The sequence below is a fragment of the Pangasianodon hypophthalmus genome, chromosome 30 (assembly GCF_027358585.1).
Source record: "Pangasianodon hypophthalmus isolate fPanHyp1 chromosome 30, fPanHyp1.pri, whole genome shotgun sequence".
In the NCBI taxonomy this organism is placed as follows: domain Eukaryota; kingdom Metazoa; phylum Chordata; class Actinopteri; order Siluriformes; family Pangasiidae; genus Pangasianodon; species Pangasianodon hypophthalmus.
In genome coordinates this window covers 12,742,391-12,762,575 of record NC_069739.1, presented here as the reverse complement: position 1 = coordinate 12,762,575, position 20,185 = coordinate 12,742,391, and the positions used below count along the sequence as shown (strand labels likewise).

General features: G+C 37.8%; 1 protein-coding gene across 1 annotated transcript; it reads right to left on the bottom strand.

Moving 5' to 3' along the window:
- Positions 1–657: 657 nt before the first annotated feature.
- LOC117596609 (high choriolytic enzyme 2) lies at positions 658–3,375 on the bottom strand. The gene is made up of 8 exons (XM_034302116.1): positions 3,270–3,375; positions 3,079–3,109; positions 2,878–2,943; positions 2,222–2,374; positions 2,013–2,130; positions 1,726–1,904; positions 1,135–1,216; positions 658–1,039 (listed from the first exon to the last, which is right to left on the bottom strand). The coding sequence occupies exons 1-8, from the start codon at positions 3,336–3,338 to the stop codon at positions 913–915; spliced, it is 825 nt and encodes a 274-aa protein (XP_034158007.1). The 5' UTR covers positions 3,339–3,375; the 3' UTR covers positions 658–912.
- Positions 3,376–20,185: the final 16,810 nt, after the last annotated feature.

Sequence of the window (20,185 nt, the reverse complement as noted above, 5' to 3'; positions counted from 1 at the left end):
TCAAAAAATAAACATTTATAACAAGATTTTTAGTAAAAAAAAATTAGTACTGTGTATATACTGTATATACGTGTGTGTGTGTGTGTGTGCCTGTGTGCCTGCGCGTGTATGCCCATGCATGTGTCTGCTTGTGCATGTGCGTGTGTGTGCATGTGTGTGTGTGTGTGTGTTCGTGTGCATGTATGTGTGTTTATTTGATTCCATGCTGGTGGATTCCATTACTATCATTTTGCATTGGTCTCATTTTTCTTGGTGTATTTATCCTTTGTTATTTTTGTTTTTAAGTAAATAAATCCTCATAAACTAACATCCATACATGTCCTGAGTCTCACACTGAAATAAACAACAAATGTACCTGATTCTACCTACAATTCTTTATATATATATATATATATATATATATATATATATATATATATATATATATATATATATATATATATATATATGTACATATATCTACAAAGTTTTCCCTTAATTGTATACCTCTTTTTTCTGTTTTCTGCTTATGTGACTCATATGGATGTAGAATTTCATCTTATGCGAAGAGTAGATCACAATAATGCAATCACTCAATCATTTTTTCTTTTCCAAATAATTAAATGAATATTCTCTGGAAATATTTAGAGTATCACAAAATGAAGCCAGACACTGATGTTTACTATGCATTTTATAAATGATTGTAGCACTGTCGGTTATTAAAAATAAGCTCTATAACAGCAGAAGATAGAAACCACCTAAAGTATTAGAGAACAGAGAAATGCTAAGCACAATGTGCCCAGATGGCTGTTTGTACAACACACAATTTGTAGAATTTAAGAACAATTAAAAAACATCAGAATATTTCAATATCATTTTTTGCAAACAGTTTATAAAAGCATTTTGAATACACTGCTGATGTTAGAGACAAATTTAATGGCAGTAGAGCCTGTTAACACGTAGAATATCATTCCTGCTCATCTTTTTGGCACGTCCAATAGAAACGTTACTGCATGGTATAGGGATGATAGTCGGCTGTTGGTTCTTTGAGAAAGCATACCTGGACCATCACAGTGTGTTAGCAATTAATATTGTGGCTTTGGAGCTAAGAGATAAGGAAATTGTTTTAAAAAAACAAGAATAATAATACTTTACCTTGAATAGTGCATGACAGAATTGTAGTCATATGGAGTTTTCAAATTGTTGGTGTTGATTTTGTTAAAATTATGTTTATGTCCTGTAAATATATCAATAACATAATTACAGTGTTGATGCTTTTGTCTTCTTTCACTGGCAGAACAAAGGCCTTGTGCACATCACTCTTTTTCTCAAATATTCATGTATTTAAATGCCCTTTACTTTCCAATTTCAGTCACTTTTTTTTATATGCATGCTTTTACTAGATGATTTACAAGATATCTTTTACTAGATGATGACAAATTCACTTATGAAGCAACCAGAAGCAGGACTGTAAGGGCAAATATTTTACTATAGTTTCTACAAAAAAAACACATGTTCTTAATGCATTCTCGATAAATAGATGGAAACTGCTCTATAAAAGGAAACACAGTTTAAGGTCTTGACAATACTTCCTATGTCCAGTATTTGAAATAAATAAAGCACCAGATAAAAACTTTTTTTTCTCAGTTTAAGTTCAAATGCTCACTATCACAGTCAAGTATAGAACGGAAGTGAACAAACTTTATTAACAAGAAACAAGAAGCAATAAATGTCTGCTCTGCTTACCAGGTTCAACATTTTGGAAGAGGATTCTGACATGCTTGTCACGGTCACTACGATTCTGTTCGTGCCAAAAACCCAGAGCATGGAGAAGCTCATGTTGGACAATGTGAAAGTAAACACACCCATTGCGTTCTAGGGACAGCACTTGCTCTCCACCCGTGCGACCCACGTAAGAGTAACACCTGTACAGCAGTGAATAAACTCTCAACACTGCTTTCATTATATGAGAGCACAATGACAGTGTTATAATGTGATTTTTATGGCTGTCAGTATTAAAATTGTTGACCTACCCTAAATCTGACTTTATATGAATGAAGTCTTCTTCATTGGTGCGACGTATGAATCGGATGCAGGTCGACTCTTTGAAGGACTTCAGCCCATTAATGATAATGCGTTTTTCAGAGCGTGCTGCCAGACAGATTAAAAAGAAGCTTTTTAAAGATAACTAATGATATCATGATGCATCTTACTTTACAACCAGGTAAGAGGTGATACTCACAGTACTGCCTGGAAATGACGTAGGGCACATAAACCTTCCCATTACTGCTTCTTAACCACTTGCATTTACGAGATGTACATGGATCTGCATTCTGGAGACCGGTGTTCACTGCTATGTCACCATCCACAATGTTGAAGTCACCCTTTGACCTTCCTGTTCAGTAAAACACACAATTGTCTATTTGATACTGAGATTCTTCTGGAATAGTCTTTCTTCTGCACTAATAGTCCTAATTCTTCTGCACTATTTTTCAGAAACTTCTCTTAAGCAAATATCTACTGATTGTTTTTCTAAACTAAAGTAAAACTGAACATTAAAAATTACTTTCTAAAATTATCAGTTTGTGCATGTTTAAAACGGGAGCAATGACCAGTGAAACTAGTTTTAGGGTGCATACACAAAAGAACTAGCAGTTATTAAATCATATATTTAATAAAATGAATAAAAGCTTTTTAAAAAAAATACAGCTAAACTGTATGTCTTATAATTTTTTCAAATGTGAACACTCACAAAAGCACACAGGAACGCAGATTATAAACATATGTTGTAAATAATCTAAGTTGTATAAGAAATTTTATTATTTTTTAAGTATAAGTAATTTTAGTAATTTTATTATAAATGTAAATTAATAAAAATGTATTTGTTTGTTTGTTTACCAGCATTCTTGTTGGCTCTTTCAATTATGGCATATACAGAGAAATAATCCTGGTCAGTGCCGTTATCTGAAATGGATATTGTGAAATTAGTAAAACAAAGCTTTCTATTAATTTGAAATATTCGTACCAGGTAATATAGCTGTAAAATTTCTAAACTGTACAGATAAATTCATTTAGAGTCTGGATCTAGTAGCATCTTACCGGTCTCCTCAGAGGTCTCATTGACCAATGCCTGGTTGATAAATATTCAAAATATCTGTGAGCTGATTTTTTAATTAGTACATACATAGATACCAAATAAAAAGTAGATTGTTACTTGCAGTAGGGCTTTTCAGATTTATTCTATATTACTCATAATGTAGGTTATGGTGTTAGCATTTCCGTTAGCTCACCTTTCTGGAACAACTCTGAACCAGCATGATGCTGAGCAGCAGCACGATGATGTCCTGTATCAGGTACATGATGGCAGTCACATTCAGCACAACAATACTGAGACTGGAGAATGCTCAGGTAGAAGTGCAGTTTAAATACACCCATATCACTTCCCTCTCACACAACTCAGCTTCTATTTCTCAAGGGTTGTGGTAAAGCAAAAAACAGAACTAGAAAATCTTACACAAATCTCTAGTTATTTGTTCTTGGTATTTTACATGCAACACTTTTTGTGAAACATTGAAACTTCTTTGAAAATTTCCAAATGTTTGAACATGGACTGATATAAATTTTTATTCTAATGGACAAATGTATCTTTTATAAAGAAGAATATCCCCAAAATGTGTAAATGTAAAGTGTATTTTAGTCCAAATCAGAGTGAAATTGATACTTTTAGTTTAGTCTCATACAATATTATTAAATGAAAAAATGAAACATTAGCTGAGGGATGTGTAGAAAGGTGAAGGAACTGAAAATGTACTTGTGAAAGTCTTTAATTATTTTTCAGAAATACAGTGACGAAAAGGAATCAAACCTTTAGCAAGTGCCCGTAGAAATTGCGAAAATCAAATCAAGCACAGGCAACATGCAGCCTAAATGATTGAAAATAACTAGTTTAAAACATTCTCCCTACCTTATCCAGCATTTATTTCATTATTGTGTTCCTCGGCCCACTCCATGGAGGTAAACACAACCGATTTTGAGTCAAACAGACTAAACCCTGCAAATGTAAGAGAACTCTAGAAGGTCACACAACACCTCTGTTTAATTCTGCAAATTGAGGAAGCTTCTGAAATGTTTTCTTTGGTACAATTCCAGAAACATTGATCAGAAAATCCTAAAAATCTTAATTCAAACTATGTTATGTATCTTTAAGCTGAGATCAGAAAAAGGCATAGTATGTTTAAAACCATGACTTAAATCCCATTAAATACAGTCTTAGTTTAGCTCCTTAATCTCATGCTCATGTGTTAATTTAAACTTGGTTATATATTAACCCCTTCCACAGTGAAAATAAATACAACCCCTCCCAGCCCTGCAGGATAAACTAGAGCATTTGGATCTCTTTATCTTGCAGATCAGCTGTTCTTCATCCTGTATTTTTTGTATTAATTGTCATTTTTCATTTGAATGTATTTAATTTGTATGTTGTGTTTTATCTCGTGAATTCAACACTTCAACATGAGTTGAAGCATGTTCATAGCATGTCATGAAGCACTGAATTTGTAGCATGTTAAAATGTATCAGGAATTTGCTAATATTTGGTTGTCTTATTCCATCAATGCTTTTTATACTCCTTGGCTATGGTTTTGGTGGTGAAGACCACATATCACCAGACAGTGCACGCCACCAGACAATAACACACAGCACTATTCCACAATTATAGTGATGTTATAGTGATGATAATAACTAAATGTGCTAATATGGCTTCTTATTAACTCAATCCAGACCACATGAGGTGCATTGAAATGACAAGCTGTGAAATTGGGTGAGGGTTTCCACTCCAGAAATGTGACACCTCCTGTTGGGTCACCCAAGAGGTTGATAAAATGTGATGAGTGACATTTAATGGAAGATAGTGCCTCTTACCTGTGTTTAAGTCTGCGATCACTCCCTTTACCTAGTGTGATAACCAGTCTTTACACAGCAGATACCAAATCAAAGAAAATCACTGGTTAGTGGCCCACTATTGCCAGATACTGCATGCTGAAGAGTAACATATGTCGACTCATCTGGCCATAGAGAAAACCATAATAAAATCTTTTTCAAGTAAAAGCTACTTTATGTATGCATGTTCCACTGGCTCCAATAGCAAGCTGCACAAATTGCTTAGCACCAAGTATGGAATCTGTATGGGACCATCATTTTGCATGCAGGACTTAGAGAACCCTGAGAAGAATTTTGACCAGTTTATGCTCTCCTTTTGGCAAACACTTAACGAGTCCCCAGGTTGGAAACAATTCTGCTATGTACCCTTACGGTAGACCCAGAAAGTGACACTTCTAACAGACTCTGACACTAATTCCAAATTCCAAACATTATTTATGGTGCAAGGTAAGGGGTTCACACTTAGCAGTTCAGTGGCAGTGTTTCATTCCTTAATGAGATAACTTTCCACTCATTTGACTACAATTGTCAGATGGAGCATGCTCATAACAGTGTGTGTGACCAATTGTGTTATGTCAGTGTACAGGACCCACAATTTCAGTGTGTGTGGCAGTGAGCCACTCTGCAGATCCGGATTGAAAGGTAGTGAGTATCATTTGTAACATTTATTAATGTTAGTAACATTAACAAAACAGAGGTGAAAAAAGGCATAGAGGTGCAGATTTTGCAACTGTGCACTAATTCGTGCTGGCCCAAAGTGTCTGTCGCTGTTTATGAACCACTTTCCAGAGTAAGTTGATTGCAAACTGATCACCTTAAACTCTGCTGTAGTACCAATCCCGTGGCACAGGACTGCTGTGAGACAGCATGACCCCTCTTTGATTGCACTGGTTTGGTACATAGAGCCTTCTTGCTCATTCTGTGCCCCTTTGGTTTTGATATAAAACACCAGTGAGATGTTGTCAGTCTGTACTACTATATTTCAAGGACATTAATATGCTGATGTTATATGATAACTTTTTTTTTTCACCTTCCCTCTACTCTCAGTTTTTTTTCCCTAAAAAGGTATACTGTATAATATACCATTATATAATATAATATAATGTGAAAATCAACAGATAATTATATAAAGGATAAGCAGACTTACACACCAACACAGATTTATCAGTAGCTATATTTACGAAAAAGAATTAGCAACTTTGAATTTCACTTCTGGCAATGGGACAGATAATGAACATGACATAGCAGGAAGCTCCAATGGGTTACCCATGTATAAAGTTTACAGCTGGTATCAGTGACAGCAGGTCATGAAACTATGCTGCAGCAAGATATCTAATCAGAGGCACAAAAGTGATTAAGAACAGAACAGCCAATCAAGACAGCAGCAAGTGTTTTAAGTCTGTAATTACAGTTAATGCTTCTTCATTAAAGGCTGTGTATCTTGTGGCTAATCATATTGTCAATATAAAAAAGCCATTTGACATCAGTGAGAAGTTAATACATCTAGCATCTAAAGACATACTATAAAGTTTGGAGAAACTGTACCTAACATGTTGCACTTTTCAATAACAGTGTATTGGAGAATGGATGAAATGTTTAGGGGAAATTGATTGAGAGTCTACATGCATCTCTGTGGTATTCTATGTAGGCTTGGGATCAATGCTTTTTTCACGTATTGATAATCGGGAAATTTTCCTGATGATTACTGATTATCGATTTTTATCAGTGATTTTCAAACATAAATACTTTTATAAATACTTATACCTTTTGTTCTGGAGGAAATGTCAACAGCATGGCAAATAAAGTGTCTGCATTCAAAGGAAGAACTGGATTTTTGGACAGAGTTGAGAGAGGTCACCATGACATGTTCCAGTCATACACATAGAAGAAAGAAAAAGCCACAAGTCAGCCTTCATGCGGAATCACCTGTGTGCATTCTCAGCAGTGTTTAAGAGTTATTGCCTATCTGAAAAGGACCCAATAATAGAGAGAGAATGGATACATGACCTTTTTTTTCTCAAATAATCATCTCTCACACTAGAAAGAAAGATCAAATTACTGAAATTAAAAAATGATGGAGGACTAAAGACTTGTCACTGCTTTGACTTTGTGATTATATGGCAGAAATGAATGTAAGAATATGGCCTAGTCCTGATTTCAAGTTACTTCCTAAACACCAGTACTTTGCTGTGGCAGAATATACAGTATATACAGGTATGGTATGGTATCATATATAGGTGTGATATAATATTGAGCAATGTAACATAACCCAAAATCCACCACTCCAAAGATTTCAGTCCACACCTTTAAATTTATGGCAACAGTAGATTTATTTCTGTAACACTTCCAGTTTGTAAATTCATGAGAAGATCAAAATACTTCACAGCTCATTGTGGTCTGTGTTTTAATCTTTTGCAGTAAGCTTGACAACTCTGACCATACACTATGCAGCCATAATCCCAGTAAAGCTGACCCCAATCTAACCCTACCAAGCTTGTTTAGTGTTTAATAAGATGTTTGGAAATGTTGCATGTATATCTTTCTCAATATACCCGGTGTTACGCCTTCTTATTAATATTACCCCATCATCCACAGCTCTACTTGGGCAAAGATTTATTTATTCATTTATTTTTAAACTAAGAGGCCCTTCTTTTTTACACCTTATCATAAGATTTTGTCAGGTCATTATTGCTACAATTATTGCTACAAATACTTCCTTACTAACTTGGCCCTTAAGTTAGCCCTTATTACTGCACAATAATATTATTGTGCAGTACAATATGCACAGTAGTATGACTTCCACAAACGCATGATAACGTGTCCTTTCCTCCACAGTTTTCCTCTGAAACACCCACTTCATCTAAGAAAGGGCTGCTAATTAGCTGATTAGTTAATTCATGTGTGTTTGGAGCAGGAAAAACACTGCAATGTGTAGGACAGGGGGTTCTCAAGAACCAGGACTTGGAACCTGTGCTCTTAATTGAAACTGAACTAAGAAAGTCCATATATGTGAGGTTATTGTAGATAAAATATTTAAAAAAAAAAAAAAACAATAAAATCTGAAAATTGGAAGCAAAATCATGATTTTTACCTGGTAATGAACTCAAAACTTGTGAATCTCAAAAATGTTTCAGCTAAAAAATAATAACTGTGTGGAGATTATTATTCCTATTTGCTCAAGTTCAAGTTCATTATGTGACACATACAAAGAGTTATACAGTGTTCAATCTCTTCACAGTCAATTTTTGGGCAGCAGACTTTAAATGTAGACATCGTAGGGCACATGGGGTAGGCTTACACAAGACAGGATAAGGTGGTCATGTGTTACAGCACAACAAATAGTAAAAATAATATAGAACAAATTTACTATGTACATTATTCACTATATACACAAAAGAACAAGACAGCATTGTGATGTAATTGGATGCATGATGTGCAGTATGTGTGGCATGTGGGGTGCAGAGAGCTGAAGGACAAATGAACCATTTCCCTTTAAGGTGTAGTGTGGGTTTAATGTCCAGTAAATAAACTGTGGTTGTTTTTGATTGAGAATGTAGAGTTCCTGTGTGGAAGCAGCTTCAGGTAGAGGGTCAAACATTAAAACACTGTAAGAGCTGAAACATCAGATCTTCAGCCTTGACCGTCATTTGGACAGTGTAGTTGCAGGCAGCTCCTGTGTGTATTGTGCTCCATATTCATGCCATGGGATTGAATGAGTTCGCCTGAGTTCACATGAGTGCTACCCAGTGTTGAGTTTCAGGTTCACCATGTAATAAAAAAACATCCCTCTTAACAGTGTACAATGTCATTACACCTACTGTTTCTATTGTTGTAAAGAATTTTTAAGGATTCTCCAATGCCAAAGCAATAGATGTTGATATACAGCATCACTTCCTGTTTCTATTAGCACTTGCAAGTGGCATATAAGCCTGAGAGTCCATTGATACAATTAGGACATGTTACTAAATGCATATAGCAATTTTGATGTCAATACATAAAAGCATTGCAACGATATGGCCTCACATTCTGTTTCCAGTAAAAAGAAGATAATTCAGTATACATGTTTCTAATGACAGGTACCAAGTTTGGTGTGGATATCCTAAAGTGTGCTTGATATATTTAATCATTTCCATTTACCAGTGCTTGCACCAGCCCGTGAACTGTTCCCCCTCCTCTTTGTATGATGTCTCATTGCTGTCATTGATGAGGCCAACCACTGTGGTGTCGCCAGCAGACTTTGTGGTTTGAACGATGTGGTTTGAACTGTACTGTGAAGAGCAGTGGGCTGAGAACACAGTCCTGGGAACACCAGTGCCCTCCAGGATCTTGCTGCTGACCTGTCCTGACTGGTGTCTCCCAGTGAGAAAGTCCAGGATCCAGTTATAGAACGAGGTGCTGAAACCTAGCAGGTCCAGTTTATCAGTCAGATGCTGGGGATGATGCTGAACTGAAGTCTATAAACAGCATTTTCATGTAGGTATTTTTCTTGTTGAGGTGGGTTAGTGGCAGGTGAAAAGCATTACCAGATCATGTCCTCTGTGTACATGAACTGTAGAGGGTCAAGTGTGGACCTATTAACTTACCTGGGTGATTTGTTATGGTAAGTTACATTAGTATACAGATGTGGACAAATTTGTTGGTACCCTCCCACGAAAAAAGATTTTCTCTGAAATAACTTAAGTAATTACTTAAGTTATTAAGTAATGACAAAAGTAACTGGCATCCATCATTGTTTATTCCATATTTTATAAAAAAAAAACAGACTTTGCTTTTGATTTTTGATTCAACAGAATATTTTAAATAATAAAACAAATGAAAATGGCATGGACAAAAATGATGGGACCCTTAACCTAATATTTTGTTGCCCACCCTTTAGAGGCAACCACTGCAAGCAAGCAATTTCTACAGCTCTCAATGAGACTTCTGCACCTGTCAACAGGTAGTTTGGCCCACTCTTCCTGAGCAAACTGCTCCAGCTGTCTCAGGTTTAATTCTCAATTCAGAATAGTCCAATGTTTTGTTCTTAGCCATTCTTGGGTGCTGTTAGCTGTGTGTTTTGTGACATTATCCTGTTGGAGGACCCATGACCTGCAATTGAGACAGAGCTTTCTGACACTAGGCTGTATGTTTCACTCCAGAATCCCTTGATACTCTTGAGATTTCATTGTGCCCTGCACAGATTCAAGGCATCCCGTGCCAGATGCAGCAAAGCAGCCCCAAAACATAATCGAGCTTCCTCCATGTTTCACAGTAGGTATGGTGTTCTTTTCTTTGAAAGCTTCATTTTTTCGTCTGTGAACATAGAGCTGATGTGACTTGCCGAAAAGCTCCAGTTTTGTCTCATCTGTCCAAAGGACATTCTAACAGAAGCATTGTGGCTTGTTAATATGCATTTTAGCAAACTCCAGTCTTCTGGAAATTCCAGTCGTTCTTCTTCCATTGAGCCCACTGGTGCTCAAAAAGCGATGGATGGTGCCATCAGACACTGATGTACCTTGACCTTGGAATTCAGCTTGTATCACTCTGGACGTTTTCCTTGGCTCTTTGTCTACCATTCATAATATCCTTCTGTTCAATCTGAGGTCGATTTTCCTCTTGCGGTCAAATCCAGGGAGGTTGGCTACAGTCCCATGGACCATAATCTTCTTAATAATATTTCTAACTGTGTTCACAGGAACATCAAGCTGCTTGGAGATGGTCTTACAGCATTTACCTCTAACATGCTTGTCTATAATTTTCTTTCTGATCTCTTCAGACAACTCTCCCCTTTGCTTTCTCTGGTCCATGTTCAGTGTAGTACACCAAACAGCAGAGTGACTACTTTTCTCCATTTAAATAGGCTGAATGACTGATTATAAGATTGAAGACGTGTGATACTGATTAAAGAAAACAGTTAGTTTAAAATATCACAATAATCTAATTATTTCTAACATTTAGGGGTACCAACAAATCTGTCCAGGTCATTTTAGAGTACTTTTGTAAAATAAGCAATAATTGTCTCTTTTCACACTTTGAAAAGAGTTATGGGGTTATGTGTAGTCATTGAGACTTGACATTGTGGATTTCTTTGGCACTGGTTATGGTGGTAGAAGGCTCAGGGAGATGTTGAAGATATCTGTCAGGACTACAGCCAGCTGATCTACGCAGTCTTTGAGCACTCACCCAGGTACGTTATCAGGTCCTACAGTTTTGCAAGTGTCGAGTCTGGAGAGTGTTTTCCTCACGTGTGCTGAGGATAAGCAGAGTACCTGGGTGGATTTCCTTCCTGGTTCAAACTGTGCATAGAATGAGTTGAGTGCATCTGGGAGAGAGACATCAGTGTCAGCCTCAGCAGCACATGGTGGAATCTTGTAGTCCATGATGGCCTGAATACCTTGCCATATGCGCTGAGCATCTCTGGTGTTGTTGAAGTGACTGGAGATTTTCTTTGCATGATTTTGCTTTGCCAACCTGATGCCATGGGACAAATTCTTTCTTGTCGCCCTTAGAGCTGCCTCATCTAAATGTGGCATCCTGGGATTTCAGCAGTTTGTGTACCGCAGTTGTAAACCTTGGCTTCTGGTTGGCACATGTTTTGATTATTTCTGTGACTGTGACATCATTAGTGCACTTGATGTAGCCATTCACTGTAGCTGCATATTCAGCTACAGTGAGATGTTCAGCTACAGTGAGATGTTCAGCTACAGTGAAATGATGTTTGGTAGCTGCTTCTCTGAAGATACTCCAGTCTGTGCACTCAAAGCAATCCTGTAGTGCAGAAGTAGCTCCCTCTGGCCAAACTCTGATCTGAAAAATGTAAAAGACAAAGCAAATACAGATAGCATTTAGTTTATGTTTGCTTGAGTGAAAGAAAGCCAGGCCAAACTATGACTGTCAAAGTGATACTGAAACATCCCACATTATTTGCAAAAGCAACGAGTGATTTGCATCAGAGCTTTGTATAAACACTTTGCATGGGTGCTTTATTTCAGTGTACCTTGGCTTAGAACAAATTTGGTGTAACAGCAGGATTTAAAACTATGTTTAACACATTAATTTTATTTTTGGCAGTTCTTAAAATGTAAGAGTTTTGAAGAGTTTTAAATCTTGGAAATAATGATGTCATATTTTTCATTAAAGACTTAGGACTTGTAAAAGTAAACTTAGGACTTGTAAAAGTATGATGACTATTACTGGAATGTAACCTATAAACTGATTAATTAATCAAATTAATCAAATAGCTGGTACTCACATGTTATGTAAGGATCCATTAAAATAAAATAGATCTTTGTGGTCTGGACACGAAACCCCTATAGTTTTTTTTTTTTATAAAGAAGTAAAAAAAAAATTTGCCTCTTCCCCAATTCAGTAAAAATGTCTTTTATTCGTTACTTGTTTTGGTGATGGTAAGTTAGATTATTGTACATTAATAAGCTAGTTTTTGTAGATTAGGACAAACCTACTCACTAACCATATGTAAAAATATATGTTTAATGAATTGTGGAGAAAAAAGATACCCAGCATGTTTTGTTAAATTTCTACACTCACATTTACACACTAGGCCACGTGAAGTAATAGCCCCAGCCCCAGATAGGTTTGTAACAAAAATGATTACACACTGGTTTAATCTTTTTATTTTTTATTGTGTTTGGTAACAATTATGTTAATAAATATATATGTTAATTAATAACAAAACAATAAGGGCACAACAATAATCACTACAGAATGAACTTCACTGACAGACTGGGTTCTGAAGTGCTGACTAAAGGGGTGTCATCCTTATTTAGCATTTTATTTGTTCAGCACTTGAATATTGCTTTGAAAATTATCATTATTATTTACCACATTTTAAAAATAAACCAGTCATTAAAAAAGATTTTTAATAAAAAGGGTTTCATAAACAGTCCTAAAATGCTCTGGTATTATGGAAATTAATGAATGTAATTGTGACAGCTGGGTCGTGATCAAGTGTCAGCTGTGGCCAGAAAGAGGAGGTGGTTTAAACCAGCAGGTAACGTGTGATTGTTCCCATCTGTGTGTTATTACCAACAGCAAAAATTAGTATTTATCACAGGTGCATATACAAGAGATATATTAGGCAGCAAGTGACCAGTCGGTTCTTGAAGTTGATGTGTTGGAAACAGGAAAAATGGGCAAGCGTAAGGATTAGAGAGACTTTGACAACGGCCAAATTGTGATGGTTAGACGACTGGGTCAGAGCATCTTTAAAACGGCAGGCCTTGTGGGGTGTTCCTGGTATTCAGTGGTTAGTACCTACCAAAAGTGGTCCAAGGAAGGACAACCGGTGAACTAGCTACAGGGTCATGGGCACCCAAGGCTCACTGATGCGCGTGGGGAGTGAAGGCTAGACTGTCTGGTCTGATCCCACAGAAGAGCTACTGTAGCACAAATTGCTGAAAAAGTTAATGCTGGCTCTGATAGAAAGGAGTCAGAACACACAGTGCATGGGGATGTGTAGCCACAGACCTGTCAGAGCGCCCATGCTGACCTCTGTCCACTGCCAAAAGTGCCTACAATGGACAGGTGAGCATCAGAACTGGACCACGGAGCAACGGAAGAAGGTGGCCTGGTCCGATAAATCACATTTTCTTTTACATCATGTGGAAGGCCGGGTGCGTGTGCATCGTTGACCTGGGGAAGAGATGGGACCAGCATGCACTATGGGAAGAACACAAGCTGGCGGAGGCGGTGTGATGCTCTGGGCAATGTTCTGCTGGGAAACTTTGGGTCCTGGCATTCATGTGGATGTTACTTTGACACATACCACCTACATAAACATTGTTGCAGACCAGGTACACCCCTTCATGGCAACGGTATTCCCTAATGGAAGTGGCCTCTTTCAGCAGGATAATGCTCCCTGCCACACTGTAAAAATTGTTCAGGAATGGTTCAAGGAACATGACAACATGAGTTCAAGGTGTTGACTTGGCCTCCAAATTCCCTAGATCTCAATCCAATTGAACATCTGTGGGATGTGCTGGCCATCAAGTCCGATCCATGGAGGCCCCACCTCACAACTTACAGGACTTAAAGGATCTGCCGTTAATGTCTTTGTGCCAGATACCACAGCACACCTTCAGGGATCTAGTGGAGTCCATGCCTCGACGGGTCAGGGCTGTTTTGGCAGCAAAAGGGGGACCAACACAATATTAGGCAGGTGGTCATAATGTTATGGCTGATCGGTGTGTGTGTGTATATATATATATATATATATATATATATATATATATATATATATATATATATATGTATGTATGTATGTATACATACATATATATATATATATATATATATATATATATATATATAACTCTCATCATTTTGTCATTTTGTTGTCTTTTTCACTGCTGGTTTTTGAAATGTAATGTATTGCAGTGAGAGTGATATGAATGAAGGTAATATGTGTTATTATTTAACTTGTAGTTGGTTGAGAAATGCAAGTACCGTCTCTAATTTCTCTCTGAAATGTACTCGTAGCTAAAAGCACTAGAACAGAGATCAACTAAAACTGCACTGGACAAACGAAATTGACTGATTATCCACTCCTTACTCTCAGTGGTGCTAAAAAACACAGTCCTCTCAAATATGCTGATATGATAGATAATATAGAAGCTCCACATAGTCAATTTACCTACTATTACAGTTTTCTTGCATAGACATAGTCAGGAGTATGTGGAAATATACACACATCCTCACACATAAGCGAAACTTGCTCAATCTATTCAATGGATAGAAAAGTGCGTACATATGGTTTACACACAAACCTATGCTTATGCACAGTAGATAAATGAGACCCCTGGATTCCTGGTGTTTCCTGAGCTCGCCTGGAAGCTTCCAGGATTAATGGAGTGTATTGAAGCAGATTGGATCCACTGCTGGCTATTGTCTTTGCTTTATTGTTGTCTTTGCTTTGTCTTTATTTTCTTATCTCTGCATTATTTAGGTTTTTGTCTTTATCTTTGTCTTTGTCTTTATTTTAGTCATTGCCTTTGTTTTGTTTTGTTTTGTTTTAGTTGTTGGGCTTTGTTTTGATTTATGCATTTGATTTCCTGTGATTTATTTGTTAATGTCTTTTGAGTTATCTCTTTCATGTTTTGCCCCTTTCAGGATTTCTGTGTCTGCTGTGAGAAATCATTTTCCCTCTTTTATAAACAAACCAACTGGCAGTTGTATTTTTATAGTTCTTTTTCCTTAGCGTGTAGTGATTTAAATGGAGGCAGAGCTTAATTTTCTACTCTTTTAACAGTCTTTTTCTTAACTCTTGCATGTTTCATGTGATTGTCATAATTTGAAATTGTTTATATAATTTGCCATATGCAGCTGCATACACAAACATCACTGGATGGCACTGGATTACTTTTATAATTTACATTGATCCTCCTTATCAACCGTAGAAAGGCACACTAATAATAAACACCAATAATTTCATCTCAACCAGTTTTGCATCATTCTCGAACATTCTGAGACTGAAACACTGGGAAAAAATCTTATAGAACACTGGTTTTAAATTTTAATAGATAATAGCGTCTGCTAAATGAAAAAATGTTACTGTATTAATTTCACAACTGTGGGCAAAGGAGCAGTGCCCCGGGCCCTAGCCACTCAAAGCACGTACTAGAACTGCAGTGGTGTAGAAAATTAGCTGTTTAGGTTAAGCTGCCCGCATTCTCTGGTCAGGGATGTCACATCACTTCCCGATTGTTCACAGGACAGTTGAAATCCAGCAATCAGTAAGCAAGCTGTAATTAACTTGGCTACACAAAGTCTGTGAGTGAGGTGCATGGTTTTATAGCTTCCTTGCACATGGTCACATGGTCACCACAGATTTTAGCACAAAAATACTGCCACAACCTAAGTATGTAGTAGATTTATAAATTGTGGCAGTAATTCATCTAAAGTTAAAGTGATCAGGAATGTGGGTCAGAGAGACCATGTGAACTAAACCTGATCATCTAAACTAGTGTAACGTGGGGAGGTCGACAACGGAGTTGGGGATCCAAGTGCAAGGCTTTATTTACAAACGTGGTCAAAACAGGCAGGGTCGAGCACCAGCAAACAGTACGGACAAAGGCAGAGACAAAAGAGTAATCCGAAACACAGGCAATGGTCAGGGCAGGCAGCGAACAATCAAAAACGAGGAAAACAGTCCAAGGGTCAAAACACAGGTAAACTAGGAAGCACGGAAACACAGAAACTAGGAATGGCAATAAACATAAACACAATAACAATCAGCAAACTAGGAGCGTGGGTGAGCAACTCTTATACAGGACAACAACCAATGAGAACATGACACATGAAACAAAGAAACCAATCAGAACATGACACAAAAACAAGGGTAGCACATGACACAGGTGGGGCAAGGAACACATGGGAAATGGAGTCCTGAGAACAATGGCAAGAGTCCGGGGTGGAGTGCCCTCTAGTGGAGTCCATGGGCACTCCAGCTGGTGATCGTAACAACTAGGCTTAACTACAATATTCCTCAGGGCATCTTTAGTATCAATCCAATCCATATTTCATGGTGAACAATATGGTGACATTGTAAATATCATATAGGTTTAGGAAACAACATTTACAGTATATGTTTTTTCTTCACACACACACACACCTACACCCACACATATACATGCTGGCACCACCTGGTCTGCATGGGAGACCTTTTGCCTTTGTTCTCACAGACTCATTCTCAGGAGCTTAATTAAAATAGTATCCAGATGTGTAACCATCACGCGTCCCTTGCCCATGATTCTGTCCATTGATTCTGTGACTTCTCTGTTTTTATTTTCTGTCGCGTAGCCTATTTGCTTTTTGTACAATAAACCCATTAAGAGTACAATTAAGTACAATTGTACAATTAAGAGTGCATGACTTGAATGATTTGTGTGATTATAAGAAATAGATTCCTAGCTAAAGTTTTAGTATAGAAGGCTCTGCAAAGAGTGGTTAAATCTGCTCAAAAAATGACCAATAGCAGCCTCCCTTCTTTAGAGGGCATCTATATCAGCAGATGTAGAACCAGAGCAACGAGCATCATGATGGACCCCACCAACCCAGCCCATGAACTGTTCACCCTCCTCCCCTCAGATAGAAGGCTGCGCAGCCTCAGTGCTCGGACAACAAGGCTGAAGTGCAGCTTCTTCCCTGAGGCTGTGAGGCTCATGAACTCTGTGCAATAAGCTGTCCTCTGCACCTTTTACTGCACTTTATCCCAACATGTAGCTTATTTTTTAATAATGTGTTTTATATGTTATGATGATTTTAGGTTTTTATCATTGGTCTTAGGTTATTTATTATCTATTTATTATTAGCTTTTTTAACGCTGGACCTGGGAAACAGTTTTCGTTCTTTCATGTTTTTAACATGTTGAATGACAAATAAATGAACCTTGAACCTTGAACCTTGATATTAGGCATGTTTGAAAGTGACCTTTGACAAACTAAGATAAAAGGCTAATACTTCCAAGTTTAAACCTCTGGCAATTAAATAGGAAAGGCCTAGGCTTGCATGTCGATAGAAACCTCTGAGCTAACAGAATAATTGTTTAATAAATAGGCTATATAAAAGCCACTGACGTAGGAACGTCACTTTATCATGAAAGCTTAGCATGGAGCTGTTTTATATTAAATACAATTGATACAATAAGATATTACACTTCCAGCCATAACTAAAAGATTATTCTTTGGAATCAGTTACATTAAGATAACATAGTAAATTGGAGTCAGATAATTAAGTTAACAGGTATTATAAATTGGAGTCAAATAATTAAATGTATTGGAGTCAGATATTTATGTCATAAAATTAAAACATGCATTTAACCTTCGACTGCACCTATTTCCATCCTTGGTCATAGGAGAGCAGCAGGCTATGATAATAACACTTTATATTTTAGCCTTACAAGTACTACTGGCAATTCAACACTAAACCATTGCAAGATAAGACTTTCTGTGAAAGATCTAATAATATATGGGAAATGTAGAAGAGTAGAAAGGCTGACTTTGAAAATTTAACTTTTGACCTTGTACAAAAAAGACCTTGTACATCCTATCGCCTAGCCCCATAACAACCCCTATCTTATCCACATTGCACTGGCTCCCAATCAAATTTTGTATTGATTATAAAATACTACCATTGACCTATAAAGCACTGAATGGTCTCATGCCTCAGTACCTGAGCTATATTTTAGTCTTTTATGATCTGCCATGCCTACTTCGATCAAAAGGTGCAGGCTATTTGTTGGTACCTTGAATAGTGAAGGCTACAGCAGGGGGTAGAGCTTTCTCTTACAAAGCCCCACAGTTATGGAACAGCCTTCCAATTAGTGTTTGGGGCTCAGACACAGTTTCCAGGCTGAAAACATATTTGTTTAGTCAAGCCTTTTGTGAATAATTTTTTCATAGTTATATGAGCAGATCTGGAGGATTCACAGGCATAGTATTGTGGTGAACTGGAATGCTGTCGCCCCCCCCACTCTGACGTGTTCACTCAGGTTTGTTGACGGTGGAGTGGCTGGCTGCTTTAAGTCCCAGGGTGCCCTCATGTCTGTAGTCACGTTTACATGGACACTTTTTGTTTCAATCGGAATGAAATCAATCAGATTGATTAATCCGATCGCAGTGTTTACAAGAACACTGAATAAAGTAATCGGGTTGATATGCGCGTTTACATGACAGAATCAGATTTGATCTTCTGACATGCGCACAGTGCACGAATACACGTTTCCCGCCGTTCCAACATGCAGATACTAGCAGCCACTCTCTCGCCATTGCTTCTTTTCTTCGTTTTAAAAAGCAGACTTAAGATTTGCCTATTTCAGCTGCTAATTAGAAGACGACGAGCGCGTGATGTTTTGTGCGGTACTGCGTGTATTTATCAAGCAATTAAAATGCCCCTTCCCGAGCCCAGAACAAGGCGTCTGTGGATGAGGGTCCGAAGCAAGGACTGGTGGGACAACGTCGTCTTGCACCACTTCACAGACGAGGAGTGGAAGGAGAATTTTAGGATGACACAACAGTCATTTATGACACTATGCTCAATGGTGGAGGGGAACATAGCACCTGGTGAGGCTACGGTCAGAGCCCCAATACCGCTGACAGCCGTGCGTCATACGTCATTACGTGATTTGTACGTCATTGCACATGCGCAGAACTATCTGGTTTCATTTTCAATCCGATGAAGTGTTTACATGTCCTCTCCATCGGATTAGAAAAGGTTTAAACCACCCCTTACGATCCAAATGAAATTTTAATCGGTTTTGGCCAATTCATTCCGATTGACGTGTTTACATGTAACTTTTTAAATCTGATTGTGCTTCTAGTCCAATTACGATCGGATTATTAGTGTCCATGTAAACGCAGCTTGTGTTACCTTCTGGATCTCCCTTTTAGTTATGCTGTCTCAGCTAGTCTTGCCAGAGTCCCTGCTTGCACTCTGCACACAAACTACAAAATATGTCCTTAACCATTACGGGACAAAAGCTTACCTAGCAATCTCTCTCTCGCTTTCTCTCTCTCTCTGTCGAGCTACACATGCTACTCCTGAGATGCCAGTGATCCTGACCCCTTCTGCTCTCCGGACCTGCCTGATCCATCCTGATGCCCTACTTCTGGTTGGAGTTCTCATCGGTTGGAGATCGCTCGCTGCTGCTGGGGGCCCCACATGGATGGCCTGAAGAATATTGGGATTGCTGGGGATGGTGCCACTTGGGGGCCGTGGAGATGGCTTGGGGATTTCATATGGGGAGTTGTACTGTGATGGATTGGGACTGCAATTGCTGTGGAGGCTTTGGGGCTGCCGTTGCCACGAGCAGTTTTGCACTCAGGTCTCCATCAGTGGACAGTGGATAGGTTCAACAAACCAGACTTCATGTGAAAACTGTAATGAATTTACTGGTTACAAAATTACACTATTTGTCCATGTAGTACACACTTATAGAAGGGATTATTTATAATTGCACTATCCATTATCACCCAGATGAGGATGGGTTCCCTTTTGAGTCTGGTTCCTGTCAAGTTCTCTTCCTCATATTGTCTCGAAGCTTCTCCCTTGCCACCATCGCCTCTGGCTCGCTCATTAGGGATAAATTCACACATTTACAATTTATGTTGATATAATTTAATTTGAATGTATTTATTTCTGTACAGCTGCTTTGTGACAATGTCCATTGTTAAAAGCGCTATACAAATAAAACTGAATTGAATTGAAAAAATTGAAGTATTTTTCTCCTTAATAAAAATGCAAGCAGGCACAAAGGTGAAGAAGAGGAATATTT